At 44.0% G+C, this 18,312-nt stretch overlaps 1 protein-coding gene across 2 annotated transcripts; it reads right to left on the bottom strand.

Annotated features, from left to right (window-relative positions):
• Positions 1 to 779: 779 nt before the first annotated feature.
• On the bottom strand, positions 780 to 8,943 carry LOC122217301 (zinc finger protein 501-like). 2 transcript variants are annotated; one of them, XM_042934127.1, is made up of 8 exons: positions 8,349 to 8,943; positions 7,471 to 7,557; positions 6,526 to 6,692; positions 5,675 to 5,801; positions 4,862 to 4,957; positions 4,257 to 4,339; positions 3,776 to 3,816; positions 780 to 979 (listed from the first exon to the last, which is right to left on the bottom strand). In XM_042934127.1, exons 3-8 carry the CDS (start codon positions 6,661 to 6,663, stop codon positions 964 to 966), a joined length of 501 nt encoding a protein of 166 aa, XP_042790061.1. In that variant the 5' UTR covers positions 6,664 to 6,692; positions 7,471 to 7,557; positions 8,349 to 8,943; the 3' UTR covers positions 780 to 963. The 2 variants fall into 2 exon arrangements, with proteins under 2 accessions (XP_042790061.1, XP_042790060.1); XM_042934126.1 differs by having other exon boundaries at positions 780 to 3,816.
• Positions 8,944 to 18,312: the final 9,369 nt, after the last annotated feature.

Here is an 18,312-nt window from a genome sequence, read left to right as displayed (position 1 = left end):
GATGGCAACATGTGAAACGCCTCAACACCAAAACACACATGCACAGCCAGATTCCCTTTATATGATGACTATATGTGTGTCACCAATTCTGTGTGGTCAGAAAGTATATAGTCATATAATCTGTACACAGTTGTGTGTCCCTGCGTTGTCTGACTGTGGGGGTGTTGGCCATAATTGTGTCCGTTGAGAGTGTGGTCAGGGTGGAAGGTCTACATGTGATTGTCAGAACATGTTATCAGATTGTGTGTGTGTGTGTCGAGGGCGTTTTGTTCACCGTGGGATCAGTGCATGCAGGAGGTGAAAAGCAAGGTCTGCCTGGCAACAGTCAAACCCCGGAGCACCAGCGAGTCCACTACAGGCCCACAGGCCACTGGGGAGCCTGGGAGAAGGGAAAGTAGCATCGTGGCATCAGGCCTGTGAGACTTGTTAGGGCCGTGGTGAAGGAAAGGCCAGATCCTGACCAGTGTGAAACTGGAATCCAGGGTCTGAATGGTTCAGAGATGGGGAAATCTGTGCGCACCAGTGATGGGGGCTGTGAGTGGCAGAGTTGTTGAGTTCGAACACACCGGTGCGGGGCAGTCATCAAAACATGTAATGGAGGGGCGCCTGGGTGGCTCAGTCGAGTGAGCATCTGACTCTTGATTTTGGCTTAGGTCATGATCTCAGTTCGTGAGTTTGAGCCTCACATCGGGCTCTGCACTGACAGCGCAGAGCCTGGCTTGGATTTTCTCTCTCCCCCTCTTGTCCCTCCCCTGCTCATGCTCTCTCCCCTTCTCCCTCTCCAAAATAAATAAATATTAAAAGTTTTTTTTAAACTATTATTTTTCTTCAATCGTTTGGTGGCCTATGATGGCACGTTTTGAGGCAGTGGCAGAGTGATCACACTCATTCTGGAGCTGCGGGTTGGATCCTGAAAACTGGGAGAGCCAGAATAGAGTTCCTTCCAAAGTCAGCTCTCCCAGGTCACGCTCTGTAGCCCCTGGCCAAGAAAGGAAAAGAAACATTACTTGTCCCCATTGCCACCTGAAAACAAGAGCTGCAACGAGAGGCAGATGAGTGTTTACTTGGAATTAAAGATTTGCAGTTTGGGGAGCAGCAATTCCAGCAGTAAACAGAAAAGTGTCTTATCTGTGGGGTGAAGCAAGGGCTTTATAGGAGAGCGAGGAAGAGGGGCAATTACATGGCTTGGGTAAAAGAGAAAAAAAAATTACTCATTGCTACTAACAGGCAGTAACTATGACCAATTCTGGAGAATGTCTCATGGAAACTTGCCAAGAGTATGTTATTCTGCTGCTTTGGGATGAAGTGTGCGGTGTACCTCTGTGAAGTCCATCTCATCTAACGTGTCACCTATGGTAGATGTTATCTGATTTTTGTCCGAATGATTCATTCATTGATGAAAGTGTGTATTAACATCCCCCTTCTACTGCATAACTGTCTCTCCCTTGACATCTGTTTGTATTTGTTTTATATATGTAGGTGCTCCTATGTTGAGCGCATAAATATTTACAGATGTTATATCCTGTTGTTGAATGGACCCCCTTATTGTTAGGTAATACCCTTCTTTGTTTCAATAATGGCATTTTAAAATGAAAATTTATACAGGGTTCAGTCACAAACTATATAAGAATCTTTAATTCATCATTACGACCTACATATGTGGTTAACAATATGTAGTAATGACGCATCATCTTGTGTTCTATGTTTTTCAGTTAATATTCAAAGACACTTTCTAGTTGAATCCAATCATCATAATTACTATTGCTGCATGAAAAATAGGACCCTGACCAACATAATGGCTTTTTAAGCAACAACTTTGCTTCATATGCAGTTCCAGGAACCAAAAAAAAAAAGTTACAAAATTCTGAATTTAGAATTCCCAGATGATGTCACAATGCTACCCTTCTTACATTTTTATAATAATAGGCTGTTAGGCAGAATTATAAATTAATGTCTAAATTGTGTGCTAGGACTTTCTTGATAAATGTTTCTCCTACTCAGGGATTTCTAATGCAAAGTCTAACCTTTCATCTGATTTTAGTAATGCTATATATACAGTGTGAGAAACTACATGTTGACTAAGGAATTAAAAATCACTTAGGCTGCCATTCGTTTACTATAATACACAGTGTGAAGCTTCACTTGCCTACAATAGATTTTCTACTAGTCAAGTTTTTTTCCATGCATGTAACAATGAATAACTTCTCCAGCATTAATTTTTCTGTTATTCTCCTACAGTGACCTCCATCTGTAAAGATTTTCCTGTGTAAATTCCCACTTAAAAATTCCCACTAATCTAATACTTAGATTAGTATTCATACTGGATGTTCTTGTGCTACCTATGACCAGAGACCAGCTAATGTGTCTTCATCCTTGATTATAAATATAGGGTTCATCCAAATGTAGTTTACTCATGTTGTGTAAGGAGGAGTTAAAAATGAAGGCATTTCTGTAATGAATATGACCATGGAACTTCCCCCACCTGAGTCCTCTGGCTGGTTTCACATTAGTAATGTGGCTGAAGGCACTTCCATATTCATTCACTAGAATTAGAGTGAATTCCATTATGGTCTCTAAGATCAGAGCTTATATCAAAGACTTTTCCACATAGATGACATGTTTATGGTTTCTCTCTAGTGTGTTTTCTCATGTGTTCTAAACCAAGAGCTTTGAACAAAGGCTTTTTCACACAGAAGACAATGATATGTCTTCTCACCAGTGTGTTCTCTCATGTTTTCGAAGATTAGAGCCTTGAACAAAGGCTTTTCCACATAGATGACATGTATATGGTTTCTCACCACTGTGAGTTTTCTCGTGTCTTCTAAGACAAGAGGTATGATCAAAGGCTTTTCCACATAGACGACATGTATACGGTTTCTGTCCAGTGTGAGTTTTCTTGTGTTTACTAAGATCAGAGTTTGTAACAAAGGCTTTTCCACACAGATGACATGTATATGGGTCCTCTCCAATGTGAATTCTCTCATGTCTTCTAAGACAAGAGCTTCGAACAAAGGCTTTCCCACATAGATGACATTTATATGGTTTCTCTCCAGTGTGAGTTCTCTCATGTTCTCGAAGATAAGAGTTTTGAACAAAGGATTTTCCACATAGATGACATGTATATGGTTTCTCACCAGTGTGAGTTTTCTCATGTTTTCTAAGACAAGAGCTTTGAACAAAGGCTTTTCCACACAGATGACATTTATATGGTTTCTCGCCAGTGTGAGTCCTCTCGTGGTCTCGAAGATTAGAGCTTGTAACAAAGGCTTTTCCACATAGATGACATTTATATGGTTTCTCTCCACTGTGAGTTCTCTCATGTTTTCTAAGACAAGAGCTTTGAACAAAGGCTTTTCCACAATGATGACATGTATATGGTTTCTCTCCACTGTGAGTTCTCTCATGTTCTCGAAGATTAGACCTTGTAACGAAGCCTTTTCCACATAGAGGACATGTATATGGTTTCTCTCCAGTGTGTGTTCTCTGATGTTGTTTAAGGGAACTACGAACAAAGGCTTTCCCACATAGATGACATTCATAAGGCTTCTCTCCAGTATGAATTCGCTTATGTCTAGTTAAAGATGAAAAATACCTGAAGTGCCTCCCACATTGATTACAAACAAATGGATTCTCTCCTGTGTGACTTATTTTGTGGGTATGAAGGTTGGCGTTTCGGGTGAAGTGTTTTCCACATTCATTACACTTATAGGGTTTGTGTCCAGTGTCAGTTAAGATATGTTGCGTAAGTGTGTAGGTGTGAATGAAAACTTCATACCCACTATATACAGAGAGGTCTTCTCCTGCATGACGTTTCTGCTGTTGGGAAAGAGATGAGAGACTGTTATAGGACTTCTCCCAAACATGCATACACCCAGTTCTCTACCTACGAATTCCAGGCTGGCCATTCAGTGGTAATCTCCAACTAAAACCTTCCCCAGATCACTTACATGCACACGGGGTGTTCATCACTGACATGCACAAACATTTTTACCCTTGGTAGCATCTTTATTGGAGGGCTGAGTGTTTTTGAAGATATCATTATGTGTCATGCCAATAAACCATGGTTATGCAATTATCCATTTCTCAGAACAATTATAGCTTAAATCCAGGCTAATTTCTTCCCCAGATTTAAACTGTCAATCACATTCTGTGAGAAGGTACTTATACTAATTGTTATGTGATTCTACAACTGATGACTTAGGCTCCACCCAGGTCTTTGAACATGAATAGGCAAGGTTCCTCCTCATGACACTTACTATTGTCCAGCAGTTAGGTGGGTCCTTCAGGTAGATATCTTGCATAGATATTATTTCTTGCTTGTTATGGCTTTTTTTCATGCCTAAAAAAATCGAGGAAAAAAAGAAATAAACCTGAGAAACACCTTGAGTAGACTAGGGGAATTAAAGTGTTGACAAGCTCACAAGACCAGGTAAGCACACATGACCAAATAATGTGAAATTGAGGAAAATACTGGTGAATAGACATACATTTTAGAACAGTATCAGTTAGAACAAAACTCAATGTTTAAGTGAAAGAAAAATAAAATAATGATGGGCTGTTGCAGAGAATATCAGAGTGGAAATCCTAAAAGAAGGACACTAGAAATCATGACACAGAACACAATGTGAAATTTCACCTCCAACGAGGACAGGAACATTGCTTGCCTGAGGTGAAATGTTAAGTACAGGTATATGAAGAGAAACTGATGTGGGAGAAATAATGACACAATCTGAGGAATGCTGTCTCACTGGCCACTCACAGTTTCTGAAGCTGTCGTTCACTCAAGGAAATCTGCACTGACATCAATAAGACCCTGCTTACTCACTAGCCTTCTCACACTGAGCGCATGTCTGCAGCTCACCTGGACTCCAGCCTTGGGGAGGTCCTCTTTCTTCCCTCCACAGCTCCCCTCTTTGCTCCCACGGGGAGATCACATCTGATCTGAAGAAATGACACCCTATATCAATGGAGAATGGTGTGTGAATTTGCAGTTCCGTGTCGAGAACAGCACCTGATATTCTACTGTACAGGCAGCTGAGGAAGAACATGAGTGTGGAAGAACAGCCCAGAGAATAACACCTTGAACACTAAAAACACTGATAAAGGCTCTCAGCCTGACACTGCACCCAAAGACAGTATGATCTCTGGTTGCTGATGCTCCTGCCCAAGCTGAGAGAGAGCAGAAGGCTTAGTGTTTGCATCCAGAAGGAATTAAATGTTCTCACAAGGGGATTACTATTTTCAAAGGGATACAATACACATAAGCTCCACCAGAATATTCTGTGGAGTTTTATGTGGAAAGTGATACAAGATGTTATATTTTCTACCATGCTCACCATTCCCACACTGCTTAGGAGAGAAAAATATTTAGGATGTTTATTCATTCAAAAAATATGCACTGTATTCCCAGCATTGTTCTGGGTCTTGGAGAAAGTGCAGTAGATACACACTCGTGGCCAAGAAGTCTGTATTCAAATTATCATGTAACACACATGATGAAAGTAAAGAAAGTTACAAATTCCATCTAGTATTCAGAAATGCTACAAAAAAAAATCAGTTAGAGCAGACAGCTGTATTAGAATATGTGGAAGCTCTCCTGGATACAAGGTTAATAAACAAAAAGATGGACAGATGTATGGAAGGATGGATGAATGAACACATGTGACCGACTCACCCACAGAGACCAGATGACTAATGTTTTCCAGTGTCACATCTCTGTACAGCGTTCTCTGGGATGTGTCCATCAGGGCCCACTCTTCCTGGGTAAAGTCTACAGCTACATCTTTGTAGGTCACAGATTCCTAAAATATCAGATATTGTTTCAGTAGGGCCAGGCTGAACAATCCCTAGGGGCAGCTGTCACACGATAGTGATAGCAGATGGGGGAGCTGTATGTATAGAAAACTGACTCCATTTGTGGTTCAAATCAAATGTTCTACTGTGCCGATCTGCCTCCTGCCCTTCAGACACATTCAAACAGAAATACACACACAATTACTTTATCATAAAGGAATGTCAATAGGAAATAACCTGGAAATTTTCCAGTAAGATGGCAATTTTGATGTCCTGGGTGGCAGTTATAACCTAGGTTAAATAGTAAATAGTAGTGAGAAGCACCTGGCTGGCTCAGTTGGAAGAGCATGTGACTCTTGGCCTCAGGGTCATGAGTGTGTGCCCCATGCGCGCTGTAGAAATTACTAAAAAAAGAAAAAAATATATTTGTGTGTATATGTATATGTAAGTGTATATGTATATATATGTATATATATATATACACACGCAGATATACATGCGCGCATATATATATATATATATATATATATATATATATATATATATACTGAGAGTTCCAATGAGGTAATGTGCAGTTGCTTCTTTTACAGCAAACACTTCATATGTACAAGTGTAGGTATATAAACATTAAAGGTAGACACCTATGAAGCAATGCCCAGCATTCTGCAGGATGAACAACTCTCATGCAGAATTTGGGGTCAACAAGTCACACCTCTCATCTTAAAAACTCACTTGTTCTTTATAAGGTATCAGGGCAGACAGGTCCTGCGGTCCGGTTAGGGGCTCCTGAGATGGCTCGTCCGAAGGATGGCCCCACAGTGATCTCTCCTGCAGTGAGCTCTCCATTCTTAACAACAATGATGACTGCATCAATCCTCCCTATGGTAATCCTGTTTTTTCTGTTGAAAGGCAATAGAATCCTCTCGATTACTTGTAGCCTCTCTAATCCTTCTAAAATTGCAACAGGATTCTAAATTTGACTCTAGTTTTATCCACATTCTGCCAAATACAGAGTTAATTTTTTGAAAAATACTCCCTAGGCACTGTTTTCAGATTTCCAATTTTAAAAAGTTTAATTATAACGGGGAAAATGGGTGAAAAGGGATAAGGGTAGTAAAGAGGATTTAGTCATCTTTGGAAGTTTCCAGATTAGTCAAGTGTATGTTACCAAACCTTTAGTAAGCTTAAAACTGAGGGGAAAAGAAATGATGGCTGATTTCTTCTCTCACACAAAAGTTTCTTGTACTCTCTGGAAAACTGCAGAGCTGACCTGCTCAAAGGCCCGCCTCCTCAGTGGAGTGTAAACTGCTGGTCCTGCTCATCTCTAGCACCTGTCACCACGTGCCGAGGTCACTGCAGCCACTACCATGGCCCACGGGTAAATCACCCCCCAACCAAGCCCATACACTGCATGAGGAAGGAAAACTCTGCATATTTCTTTTCTGCAAGGACATCCTTAAGGAGCATGAGATGCACTGGTGTAAATGCTGGAAAGGAGACTCCTTCCTGATCCATCCCTGACCAACAAAAAGTATCTGCGCGTCCTGGCAACAATGAACTAGAACCCAGACCCTTGAAAACTGCCTGGATGCACTTCGAAGACTTGGGCCAAGAGAAGCCTTCCCAGCCACAGGCAACAGAGGCATCATTCAGGAGAAGGATCGCATATCCACCCACCTGCAGTTGCATCATCAAGAGTTCGGCCACCACGTCTCTTCCTCCGGATTTCCACTCACAGAGAATGCAAACCGTATGCAGGAAAAGCTGGGCAAGGAGAGAGAAGCCAAGAGACTCCAGTCTTACCCACAATGCCCAGACCCCCTGGTCATGAATCCCTGATGTGCCTGCATGCAACCCCCCAGCTCCCCCTACAAGAACACGCCACATGCCCTGAGACAATTGCGGGAGCTCTCACTTCTGCTTGGGTCAGAAGTGACAAGGCTTTGGCTACTGCTGCTCGTCAATAAGATAGAAATATTCTTTTTTTATTTTCAGACAAGGCAATGAAAATCATTATTTCTAAGTTAACTGCCAACTTTTCATAGGGATATTTAATTCCCTCCCTGAACCCCAAACCTAAAAGTGCCTGACTTAGAAAACGTACAATGCAGAGGTTTTGTTTTATGAGGGAATATATTTGTTCAATCTGACATTTTAGTAAAGTTGTCACTGGAATATTGTCGTATATCAGTCATCACCACAAATGAGACCCCAGCATTTCATAAATCGTATATTTAAACATATTGGTAAAGTCTGAATTCTTAACAAAATTTTGTTTGTACTTAAATGTATTTCACGGAAAAATGATATTGTATCACAAACAAAAGTAGACAAAACTCACCTCCTTACACCTGGAGTCCAAAAAATAAGGAAGACAAATTCAAAGTTTAACAATAGGACTCTCTGCTTGGAAACTTAAGAACATTCACTTAACTAATCCTCAGAATAGATCCTGCTGTTTTCAGTACAGTCACTGTTATGGACCGGATGGCAATGTCCCCTCCAGCCTCACCCAAGTCCGTATGTCAAAGCCCTAACTCCCCATGTGATGGTACCTGGAGGTGGGGCGTTCTGAGAGGTAATTAGGTTTAGATGAGGTCTTGAGAGGAGGTCTCCAATGAAGGGACTGGAGTAATTCTTAGAGGAACACACCACAGCTCTCTCTCTCTCTCTCTCTACCAAGTTAGGACCCAGTGAGAAGGCAGGCACAGCAAGGATACTGAATCTGCTGACACCTTGGTCTTGGGAGTTCCCAGGCTCCAGAACTGTGAAAAACAAATGTCGGTTGTTTAAGCCACCAATGTGTGGTATTTTATTATTGCAGCCCAGAATGACATGGACACGTGACACAGTTTCAGGAAACTTTAGCAAGATGAGGAAAGTACATGGCTAAGGAATGATACAGCTAGGATTTCAGTTGTGTTCTGTTTCCCAAACTCAGATTTCTAAACATGGTCCTCTTAAGAGGTATAGCCCCCTGCCAGGTCTTACCAGGAATGCCCTGTCAGATGAAGAACCGGAGATCCCTCCAGCAATCAGAGCCTCTCTCTTTCCAGCTCATCCACTGACACCACTTAAAGTCTATCAGCCCCTAATTCCATCCCTTTTACTGCCCACCTCAATCCCCATGCACTCTTTTCTGCATGCATGCAGGACCAAAAAAAAAAAAAAAAAAAAAAGGCAACTTTATTCCAACTGCATACACGGGACCTATCCCAATGCCTGGTTACATGGCTCGTGCTCAATAACATCTGAGACAAAAAAGCCTGTTTTGTTAGTTCTGCCTTCTTACCTCCCTTATACGTCCATTTCTTCCACCCACTTACCGACCAACACCCTGTGACAGACAACAGTCATGGATTGCTCAAAATCTAAAAATTCGTATAAATAGTTTTCTTCACCCCAACAACTAATGTTCTGACATTGCCTGGGTGTCCAAGGATTCAGTTCATTCTGGATACCATCTTCCTGGAGTCAGCATCAGATTCCGCAAGTTCAAAGTCTTAGCCCCATGAGACTTCCTCTACTTCAGATGCCAACCATAAATGTAGTGCCCAGACCGCCCACATTTTCTGCCGAGAGCATTGTGGATTCAAGGGTTCCCACAATCCCTCAAATTAGGCTTGGCAATTTTCTAGAATGACTCCTAGAATTTAGGAGAACACTTGACTCAGTTTTACTGGTTTATTACAAGGATGAACAGTCAGATGAAGAGGTACACGGGTGAGGTCCAGAAGGGTCCCCAGGGCAGGATCCATCAGTCCCCATGGAGGTGGGCAGGATTACCCTCCAGCAGATGGAAGCTCTCACCAGCCTGCAGGTTGGTCTCCAGTGTTCAAGAGTGTTTCTAGAGCTCAACCTCCAGCAACCACTCCCCTCTCCAGAGGCTGCTGGGTGGGGCTAATATCACTTACAAGCACACATTTCATTCCTAACACTCTCCAGCTTTAACTTCTTCCCTGCTTTCTCACTGGCCTTACAAGTAGGACCTTTAGACCTGCCATCATCTTCAGAAATCCACTAGCCTGCCTCCCCGTCCAGTCCACCCAACTCACCCGACTGTAGTTTGCTCTCAGCCCCTGGGACACAAATGGTTTGGCTTCTCTCAGCAATTTTACACAAGTTCTGTTACCAGGGGAGGGGGGAAAGTCTCGAATAGTGCTCCTGCCTACCTCCATGGGGAGTCCTAAGGCTTTGCTCAAATAAGTTTTTAGGAAACTGACTAAAACATCTGTATTTTCTACTACAAGTTTTCCTAAAAGATATATCCTTTGAGATTCTGTACACAAAGTTTTCTTGTTTTTTAAAAATTTCTTTAAATGATCTCTTCTAAATGAGCCCTTAAACAACGCAGGATCTGACCACGTATCCTTTTTACTCTCTAATAGAGCTCCACTCTCTGTGTGGCACAAGCCTGGTCCACAGTCTCCTACCGCAGACACTCCTTTCTGATGAGCAGAAGCCCTCATTGCCTCAAGGATGGTGCAGTGTGACGAGGCTGGCAAGACAGGAACGTGTCCGAGAACCAGGGAAACGAGAACCTGATTACCTTAAATTCCCGCTGTAAAAATTATGCTCCCTTTTGAGAGTTACTATAGGTTCACTTTTATATTTGATACAAACACATTAAGAAGAAAAAAAGGACAAACTGTTCTTTTGGGAACCAAATGCCAGTGCCTGAAATGAAAATACATTGCCTGATTTTCCTTCACAAGTAATTTATTCTTTTATATATGAAGACAGATCCTAAGACGTATATACTTTTTCGTATTATTCAAAAATAGTTGAAACACATCCTATGTATGGGGAAATGAACATTGAAGGTATAATTTATTCATGGAACCTATCATATTTTGTGCGTGTAGAGCATGGCAGTCGGTAGCATGTCAACTAAATCTGACTTGGAGAAGAGGAAGGGTCTGCTCTAGGATTTCATTTGCTTGCCTGGAGATGAAGAGGAGGGGGCTGCTGAAGGTGGTGGCCTGGGCCCAGAAGAATAGAGAACCTCTTCTCCTCCAGGTCTTAACTACAGGCAGGCACACTTTGTTGTATTGTGCTTTACAGATACTGCTTTTCACAAAGGTGTGTGGCAACGCCATGTTGCTCGGTGCCATTTTTCCAAGGGCAATTGCTCACATTATCTCTGTGTCACAGTTTGGGAATTCTCACAATATTTAAAACATTTTCATTATCATATTTGTTACTGTGGTCTGTGCTCAGTGATCTTTGATGTTACTATTGCAATTGTTTTGGGGTGCCACGAGCTGTGCCCATAGGTGTGGGCTACCTTAATCAGTAAGTGTTGTGTGTATTCTGACTGCTCCACCTACCAGCTGTCCCCCTTCTCCTCTCCTGGGGCCTCTTTTCCATGAGACAGCCCTACACCGGCCTCCTAAGTGTTCAAGGTCTGTCACGTTAAATCAAGAGCTAGAAATGAATGAGCTTCGTGAGAAAGGCACGCTGAAAGCAGAGACAGGCTGAAAGCTAGGTGTCTTGTGCCAAAAAGTCAGCCAAGCTGTGAATGCAAAGGAAGAGTCCTTGAAGGAAATTAAAAGTGCAACTCCAGTGAACACATGGGTGATAAGAATGTGAAGTGAGGGGAGCCTGGGTGGCTCAGTCGGTTAAGCGTCCGACTTCGGCTCAGGTCACGATCTCACGGTTCATGGGATCCGGCCCTGTGTCGGGCTCTGTGCTGACAGCTCAGAGTCTGGAGCCTGCTTAGGATTTTGTGTGTGTGTCTCTCTCTCTGCCCCTCTCTGCTCATGATCTGTCTCTATCTCAAAAATAAATACACATTAAAAAAAAGACAGTGAACTGAAACAGACCTATTGTAGATATGGAGAAGGTTTGTGTGGTCTGTATAGAAGGTCACCATTTCCTGAAGCCAAAGCCTAATCCAGAGCAAGGCCCTGACTCTCTTCAATTAATTCTCTGAAGGATGAGGGAGGTGAAGAAACTTCAGAAAAACATCTGATGCGAGCAGAGGATGGTTGGTGGGAGTAAGGAAAAGAAGTCGTCTCCATAACGTAAAACTGCAAGGTGAGGCAGCGAGTGTTGATACAGAAGCTGCAGCCAGTTATCCAGAGGATCTGGCTGAGACAAATTCATGCTGGTGGCTGCACCGACCAACAGCTTTTAAGTTGGAAAATCTACTGGAAGCCTTCTGTTAGAAGAAGATGCCATCCAGGACTTTCATAGCCAGAGAGAAGTCAGCGGGTGGTTTCAAAGCTGCAAAGGACAGACTGACTCTCTTGTTAGGAGCTAATGCGGCTGGTGACTAAGTTGAAGCCAACACCCATGTACCATCCTGAAAATCCTGGGGCCCTTAAGAATTATACTAAATCTACCCTGGCTGAACTCCATCAACAGACAACAAAGGCTGGATGATAGCACATCTCTTTACAATGTAGTTTGCTGAGTATTTAAGCCCACTGTTGAGACCTACTGCTCAGAAAAAAAATCCTTTTCAAAATATCACTGCTCATTGACAATGCATTTGGTCACCCAAGAGTTCTGATGGAAATGGACAATAAGATTACTGTAGTTTTCATGCCTGCTAACACGACATCCATTCTGCAGAATGGCAGGGTCAGTGGGGTCAGACATATGGATTCAAGACCCAGAATGTTGATAAATTATACAGGAATAAAAACTTACAAAGATCTCTATAAGAAAAAAAATCTAAAAACAGAAGAGTTTCCCCTCTTTAACTTGTAGGCACACTTTTTTTTTTTGTTAATGTGTATTTATTTGTGAAAGAGAGAGAAAGAGAGAGGGCGGGCAGGGAGAGAGGGAGACACAGAATTGGAAGAGGCTCCAGGCTCTGAGCGGTCAGCACACAGCCCAACATGGGGTTTGAACTCACAGACTGTGAGATCATGACCTGAGCTGAAGTCAGACACTTAACTGGCTTAGCCACCCAGGGGGCCCGAGGCACAGTTGTAAATATGGCATAGTTGAATAAATCCTGAAAATATCTGTTGTTAGAAAACAAAAGTTGTTTTAAAAACATGTTCAGAGAATATGGTTCTGAGAAAGTAGAGAAATGATCGTGGCAATCATTCATGAGGAGATCAGAGGAAGAGTCATACAGAGAAAGACAAGTGCAAATGCCCTGAGGTGGGACAAGCCAAACAGGACTGTAATTAGCAAGTGGATGTTGGCACTGGGATAGAGAGTCACAGTAACCCCCCTTGGGTGACAGGTAAAAGGTAAGTTTTAATATTAAGTATCATTTGTTTTGTGCTGTATTCATCACTGGCAAAAAGTATTAGAATCAGTTTGTGTAATTTTTAGGAAACAAAAGACAATATGGAAGCTTGTTTTGAAAGGAAAATGGATAGAAGCATTAATATACAATTACTGAGACAGAGCTCCTTATATGCCTGGTTGGCATTTATCCCAATACAATGATACCTGAGGCAGAGTGGAGAAGGCAGGCACGAATCTTAAAGTTAAAAGACTGACATACTTAAATTGGGTCTGATAGTTGGCTTCCTAGTGCTGGTTCCTTCTATCCCTTTTATTATTATTATTATTATTATTATTATTATTATTACTACTATTTAATGATTTGTTTATTTTGAGAGAGAGAGAGAGAGTGGGACCAGGGTAAGGGCAGAGACACAGAATCCAAAGCAGGCTTCAGGGTCCAAGCTGTCAGCACAGAGCCCAACATGGGGCTCATACTCACGAACCATGAGATCTTGACCTGAGCCAAAGTGGCATGCTCAATTGACTGAGCCACCCAGGAGCCGGTGGTTCCTTCTGCGCTTTTAAATTTTTTTTTTTAACGTTTATTTATTTTTGAGACAGAGAGAGACAGAGCGTGAACAGGGGAGGGGCAGAGAGAGAGGGAGACAGAGAATCCGAAACAGGCTCCAGGCTCTGAGCTGTCAGCACAGAGCCGGACGCGGGGCTCGAACTCACAGACCACGAGATCATGACCTGAGCCGAAGTCGGACACTTAACCGACGGAGCCACCCAGGCGCCCCCCTTCTGCCCTTTAACTTAGCAGTGCAAGATAATTAGTGTTTATCAGACAGAACATGAGCAGCGTTCAACCTGGAAAACAATAAGAGAATATCAAATCCCTAGGCTCTGCCCTGTTGATATATAATTCGCAAAGATTTCCCAGGATATCCTAGTTCTTATGTTGCAATGTTTTATTCATCTTTGATACGTACAGGGCTTCTAATGGAAAAGGCAAGCTTCCTTGATGGAAGCTCAATGTGACTGAGAGACAGCTGCTATGTCGCGGTGTCAGGAAGAGGCAGAGTGGCTCAAGGTTTCAGTACAGGAGTGGTGGGTCATTTGAAGTTCTGACATCCTGATTTTTGTCTCAGTTATGCAGTCGAGTGTTAACATTCAGTCACAGGACAATGGTCATTCAGGTGAGAGAGGAGATGCTATCTTCAACCTATCAGGTTCAGTCATCCTTTTGAGTCTTTACAGATCACCAATGTGATTTGTCATGTGTTGAATCAGCTGACATCACTCATCATTGTTCTCCATGCCATTAAAGCATCAATAATCAATATTAATCAATAATATTGATCAATAATCAATAAAGCTCCAGGCCTGACCAGCTACTACATTTCAGCAAACGCTACCAGTGGTTTGTGTGTGTATGCTCTGTAGCCATGTGTTCAGAGCTCTTTCTTCAGAGAGTTTTGATAACATGCAGATTCACACATGAAAAAGCCAATGCACAAGTCAAAATTCACATAGTTATGTGAAATAATTTTTTAAAAAGGTTGTAACATTTATTTATTTTTGAGAGACAGAGTGTGAGTGGGGGAGGGGCAGAGAGAGAGGGAGACAGAATTGGAAGCAGGCTCCAGGCTCTGAGCTGTCAGCAGAGCCCGATGCGGGACTTGAACTTGTGAACCACGAGATCATGACCTGATCCAAAGTCACACACTCAACCAACTGAGCTACCCAGGTGCCCCGTGAAATAATTTGTAACCTTAATGAAAAGTGGTTTAAGAATATTTCCATTATAATAAACAATACTTATTCGTGTAGGGTTGAATTTTCTCCTGGAAAAAAAGGGACACAAGATAACAGAGACTCAAAGACATTGTGTATACAGTTTGCTTTACTCAAGATACCTACCTTATGGGCTCAGCTTCTCATAGGGATATGTGCTCCACATAGACCCAAGAAAACTCACTCCATCTAATGTGGGGACTCTCAAGTACATATTATGTAAACACCTAAACATCGAAGATTTGACGGAGAAGGTGGTCTGCAGGCTGGATGGGTCACAGACAGAATTGTATCACTGGACTCCTAGGTAAGCAGAGAGGGATAAAGAAAAGCAAACAGAGAGTCCAACTGTCAAGGCCACTTAGCCACCAGTGGTGTAAAGTCCTGGCTGCTTAATCAGAGTCCACTTCCCAGCAGGTCTGAGTGGAGTAAGCTGAGCTCGGGGGAATGGAGATTTGGAGACTTGGAGGAGCACTGGGTCCCGTTTTTTAAGGAACTCCATAGTGGTTACTGTTCTGTTACCTAAAAGAAATATGTCTTCCAAATTCTGAATTGATTTGAGTTCAAATACTAATATTAAATCAACCTAAAAGTTTTGAGAAAGAGGGCACCTGGGTGGCTCAGTTGGCTAAGCATCTGACTTCGGGTCAGGTCATGATCTCATGTTTCCTGAGGTTAAGCCCCACGTTGGGCTCTCTGATGTCAGCATGGAGCCTGCTTTGCATCCTGTCTGTCTTTCTCTCTGTCCCTCCCCTGTGGCTCACTCTCAAAAATAAACATTAAAACAATTAAAAAAAAAGTTTTAAGAAAGCCAGAAGAGTGTCTTCTCTTGTAAATAATCTTTGAGAAGTTATGCAGCATGAGTGGCTGGAATCAGGTATTGCCAAATTCCAACCAGGATCACATTTCCAAAGGAAATATAAAAAAGAGATGTTAACGCTTTCATGTTAAACTTTCATGTTAAAGTTTATGGAGTGTACATTGGGGCATGTGGAGGGCTCCGTGGTTTGAGCATCCAAGTCCTGATTTCTTGGCTCAGATCATGATCTCACAGTTCATGATGAGTTCGAGACCTACATTGGGTTCTGTGCTGACATAGCAGAGCCTGCGTGGGATTCTGTTTCCCTCTCTCTGCTCATGCTTTCTCTCAAAATAAATAAATAAAAACTTTAAAAAGGTATAAATGAAGATACTGAAATTTGAAGATCTAATTTCCTTACTGATTTTTAATGCTTATGGTGTGAAACCTAGTAATAGGAAACCTCCCTAAAATGGAGTGGGCAGATGTGGCAGGGAAAACTTTCACACCCTAGAACACACAGTCAATTGCAGACCCAACAGGAAGAGGGACTGGACCCTTCCGGGACTTGGCCTTGCACGTGGATACTACTCAACAAGTCCAGCAGGAGGAAGAGACCTTTTCCTCAGCCCCCAGAACAACAGTTCAGCCAGTGAGAAGCCACCACACTTCAAACTCTGTTTACTCCAATGGACTTTTAGTTCACAGCAACCTTCCCAAATTACCCCTTTTCTCCTTAAAAAAGCAAGCCTCCCCTTGGTTCCCATGGTTCCCTACAGTTTTTCTAAAGCCTGTTTGTCCAGGATTGCAATTCTCTTTTATTCATTCCCAAATAACCCCATCAGTTGCTGCTAAAATAACAGGCAGTTCTACTTTTTTTTTTTTTTTTTTTTTAAGACAGAGGGAGAAAGAGAGCCAGCGAGCATTCGCTGTCGCGCAGGGGAGGGTAGAGGGGCACAGGGAGAGAGAGAATCCAAGCAATCTCCACGCTCATCGTGGAGCCTGATCTGTGGCTAAATCCCATGACCCTAGTAGCATCAAGGCCTGAGCTGAAATCCAGGGTCCGACACTCACTGACTGAGCCACCCAGGTGCCCCGTGGCAGTTTTGTTTTTAAGGTTAACAATGGCAAACAAGAAACATCCCTCAGATATCCAATGTCCTCACATATTGAAAAATTACTTTTTCATTAGTTGAAAGCAAAATACGCTTCCTAAATGGTACCAATTATACAAGCCTCATTAATTATCCCAACGACTTAAAACATTAAAATAAAAACAGTGATTAGAATATCTATACACCTCGGGGCGCCTGGGTGGTTCAGAGGGTTGAGCATCAGACTCTTGACTTTGACTCAGGTCATCATCCCAGGGTCTGGCATCCAGAGCTGCATAGTTCGGCGCTGGATGTGCAGCCTCCTTGGGATTCTGTCCCTCCCTCTGCCCCTCCCCCGCTTGCACTCTCTAAATACAACAAAAAGAAAAGAATATCCCATACTTCTCAAAAAAAAAAAAAATCTTCAGATAATTCTGGAAGTCGCCCAAGAAAACGTGAAGCTGCAATACAACGACGACTTAACGACCTAAGGCGATTCTCGGTGACAACCACGCTTCTCCCCAAGTCCCGTACACTCAGCCTCCCGTTGAGCACCCTCTGCTCTGGGCCACGTCCAGCCTATCCCGCCGGATCTCCGCCACTAGCATAGACCCTGCCTGCCCTGCTCGTTCCATTATCCCGCGCCAAGTGAGGCCGCCGCGGCCGCCGTGGTCCCGCGAGACCCGCGCTCGCAGCCCGGTGTGTCCAGCCAACAGGGGATATGCACACACTTGTCACCCTAACGGGGACACATCGGCGCGTTCAGTGCAAGAGGCTCCAGGACTCGGAGTCTCACCTGGAACTGCTCGAAACAGTCATGGCAGTTAGGGAAGTAACAGCCAGCTCCCTCGGACCGGAAACACCCCCAAACCGAGAGGTGCAACCAACCTACTGGCGTGTGGGATGGAAGGAGGGGCGGGTCCGGAGGGTTGGGCGGAGCGGGGGTGGGGGGTGACCCCTCCCCCAACAGCCCGGACGCTCCTCGCCTTCCAAGACCCCGCCCCAATGGGGACATGTCCAGCACTGGCCTCGCCCCTCAGATGACGTGCCTTTCTCGCTCTTCGCACACCTTCCCTAAGCCCCGCCCCATGCTGGACACGTTTTACGCCGGCCCGGCCCCTTGGCAAACGCTCCTTCCCCGCTCTTTCTCCCTAGGCCCCGCCCCACGCTGGCTACGTCCTACACCGGCCGCCCCGTTCCCCTGCGGTACCCTCTCTGCTTACCTTCCCTGCGACCCGCCCAACGCTGGCCACGTCGGTGGCCGGCGTCGCCCCGCTGCTGACGCCCCGTCCCCGCTCAACTTCACAAGGCCGCGCCCCACGCTGGACAGGTCCTAGACACGCCCCGCCCCTCCGCTGACGCCCTGGTTCCTCTAACCCTCCCTTAGGCCCCTCCTCGCTCTGCCCACCTCTTGCATTGGCTCCGCCCCTCCGCTTAGGTCCCCTTCTGGTCTCTGTTCAACCTCCTTAGTCCCCGCCTCACGCTGCTCACGTCCTCCCCGGCCCTACCCCTCGGCTTTTGTCCCGTTCCCGCTCACCCTCCCTATGCCCCGCCCCACGTTCGTCACGTCCTACAGCAGCCCCGCCCCTCAGTGGATGTCTCCGTCCCCTCCCTCTGCTCACCTCCTTAGTCCCT

This window comes from Panthera leo, chromosome B1 (assembly GCF_018350215.1).
Source record: "Panthera leo isolate Ple1 chromosome B1, P.leo_Ple1_pat1.1, whole genome shotgun sequence".
Taxonomy (NCBI): Eukaryota; Metazoa; Chordata; class Mammalia; order Carnivora; family Felidae; genus Panthera; species Panthera leo.
The sequence above is the reverse complement of the archived record's forward strand: the minus strand, read 5'-3'. Positions and strand labels throughout refer to the sequence as shown.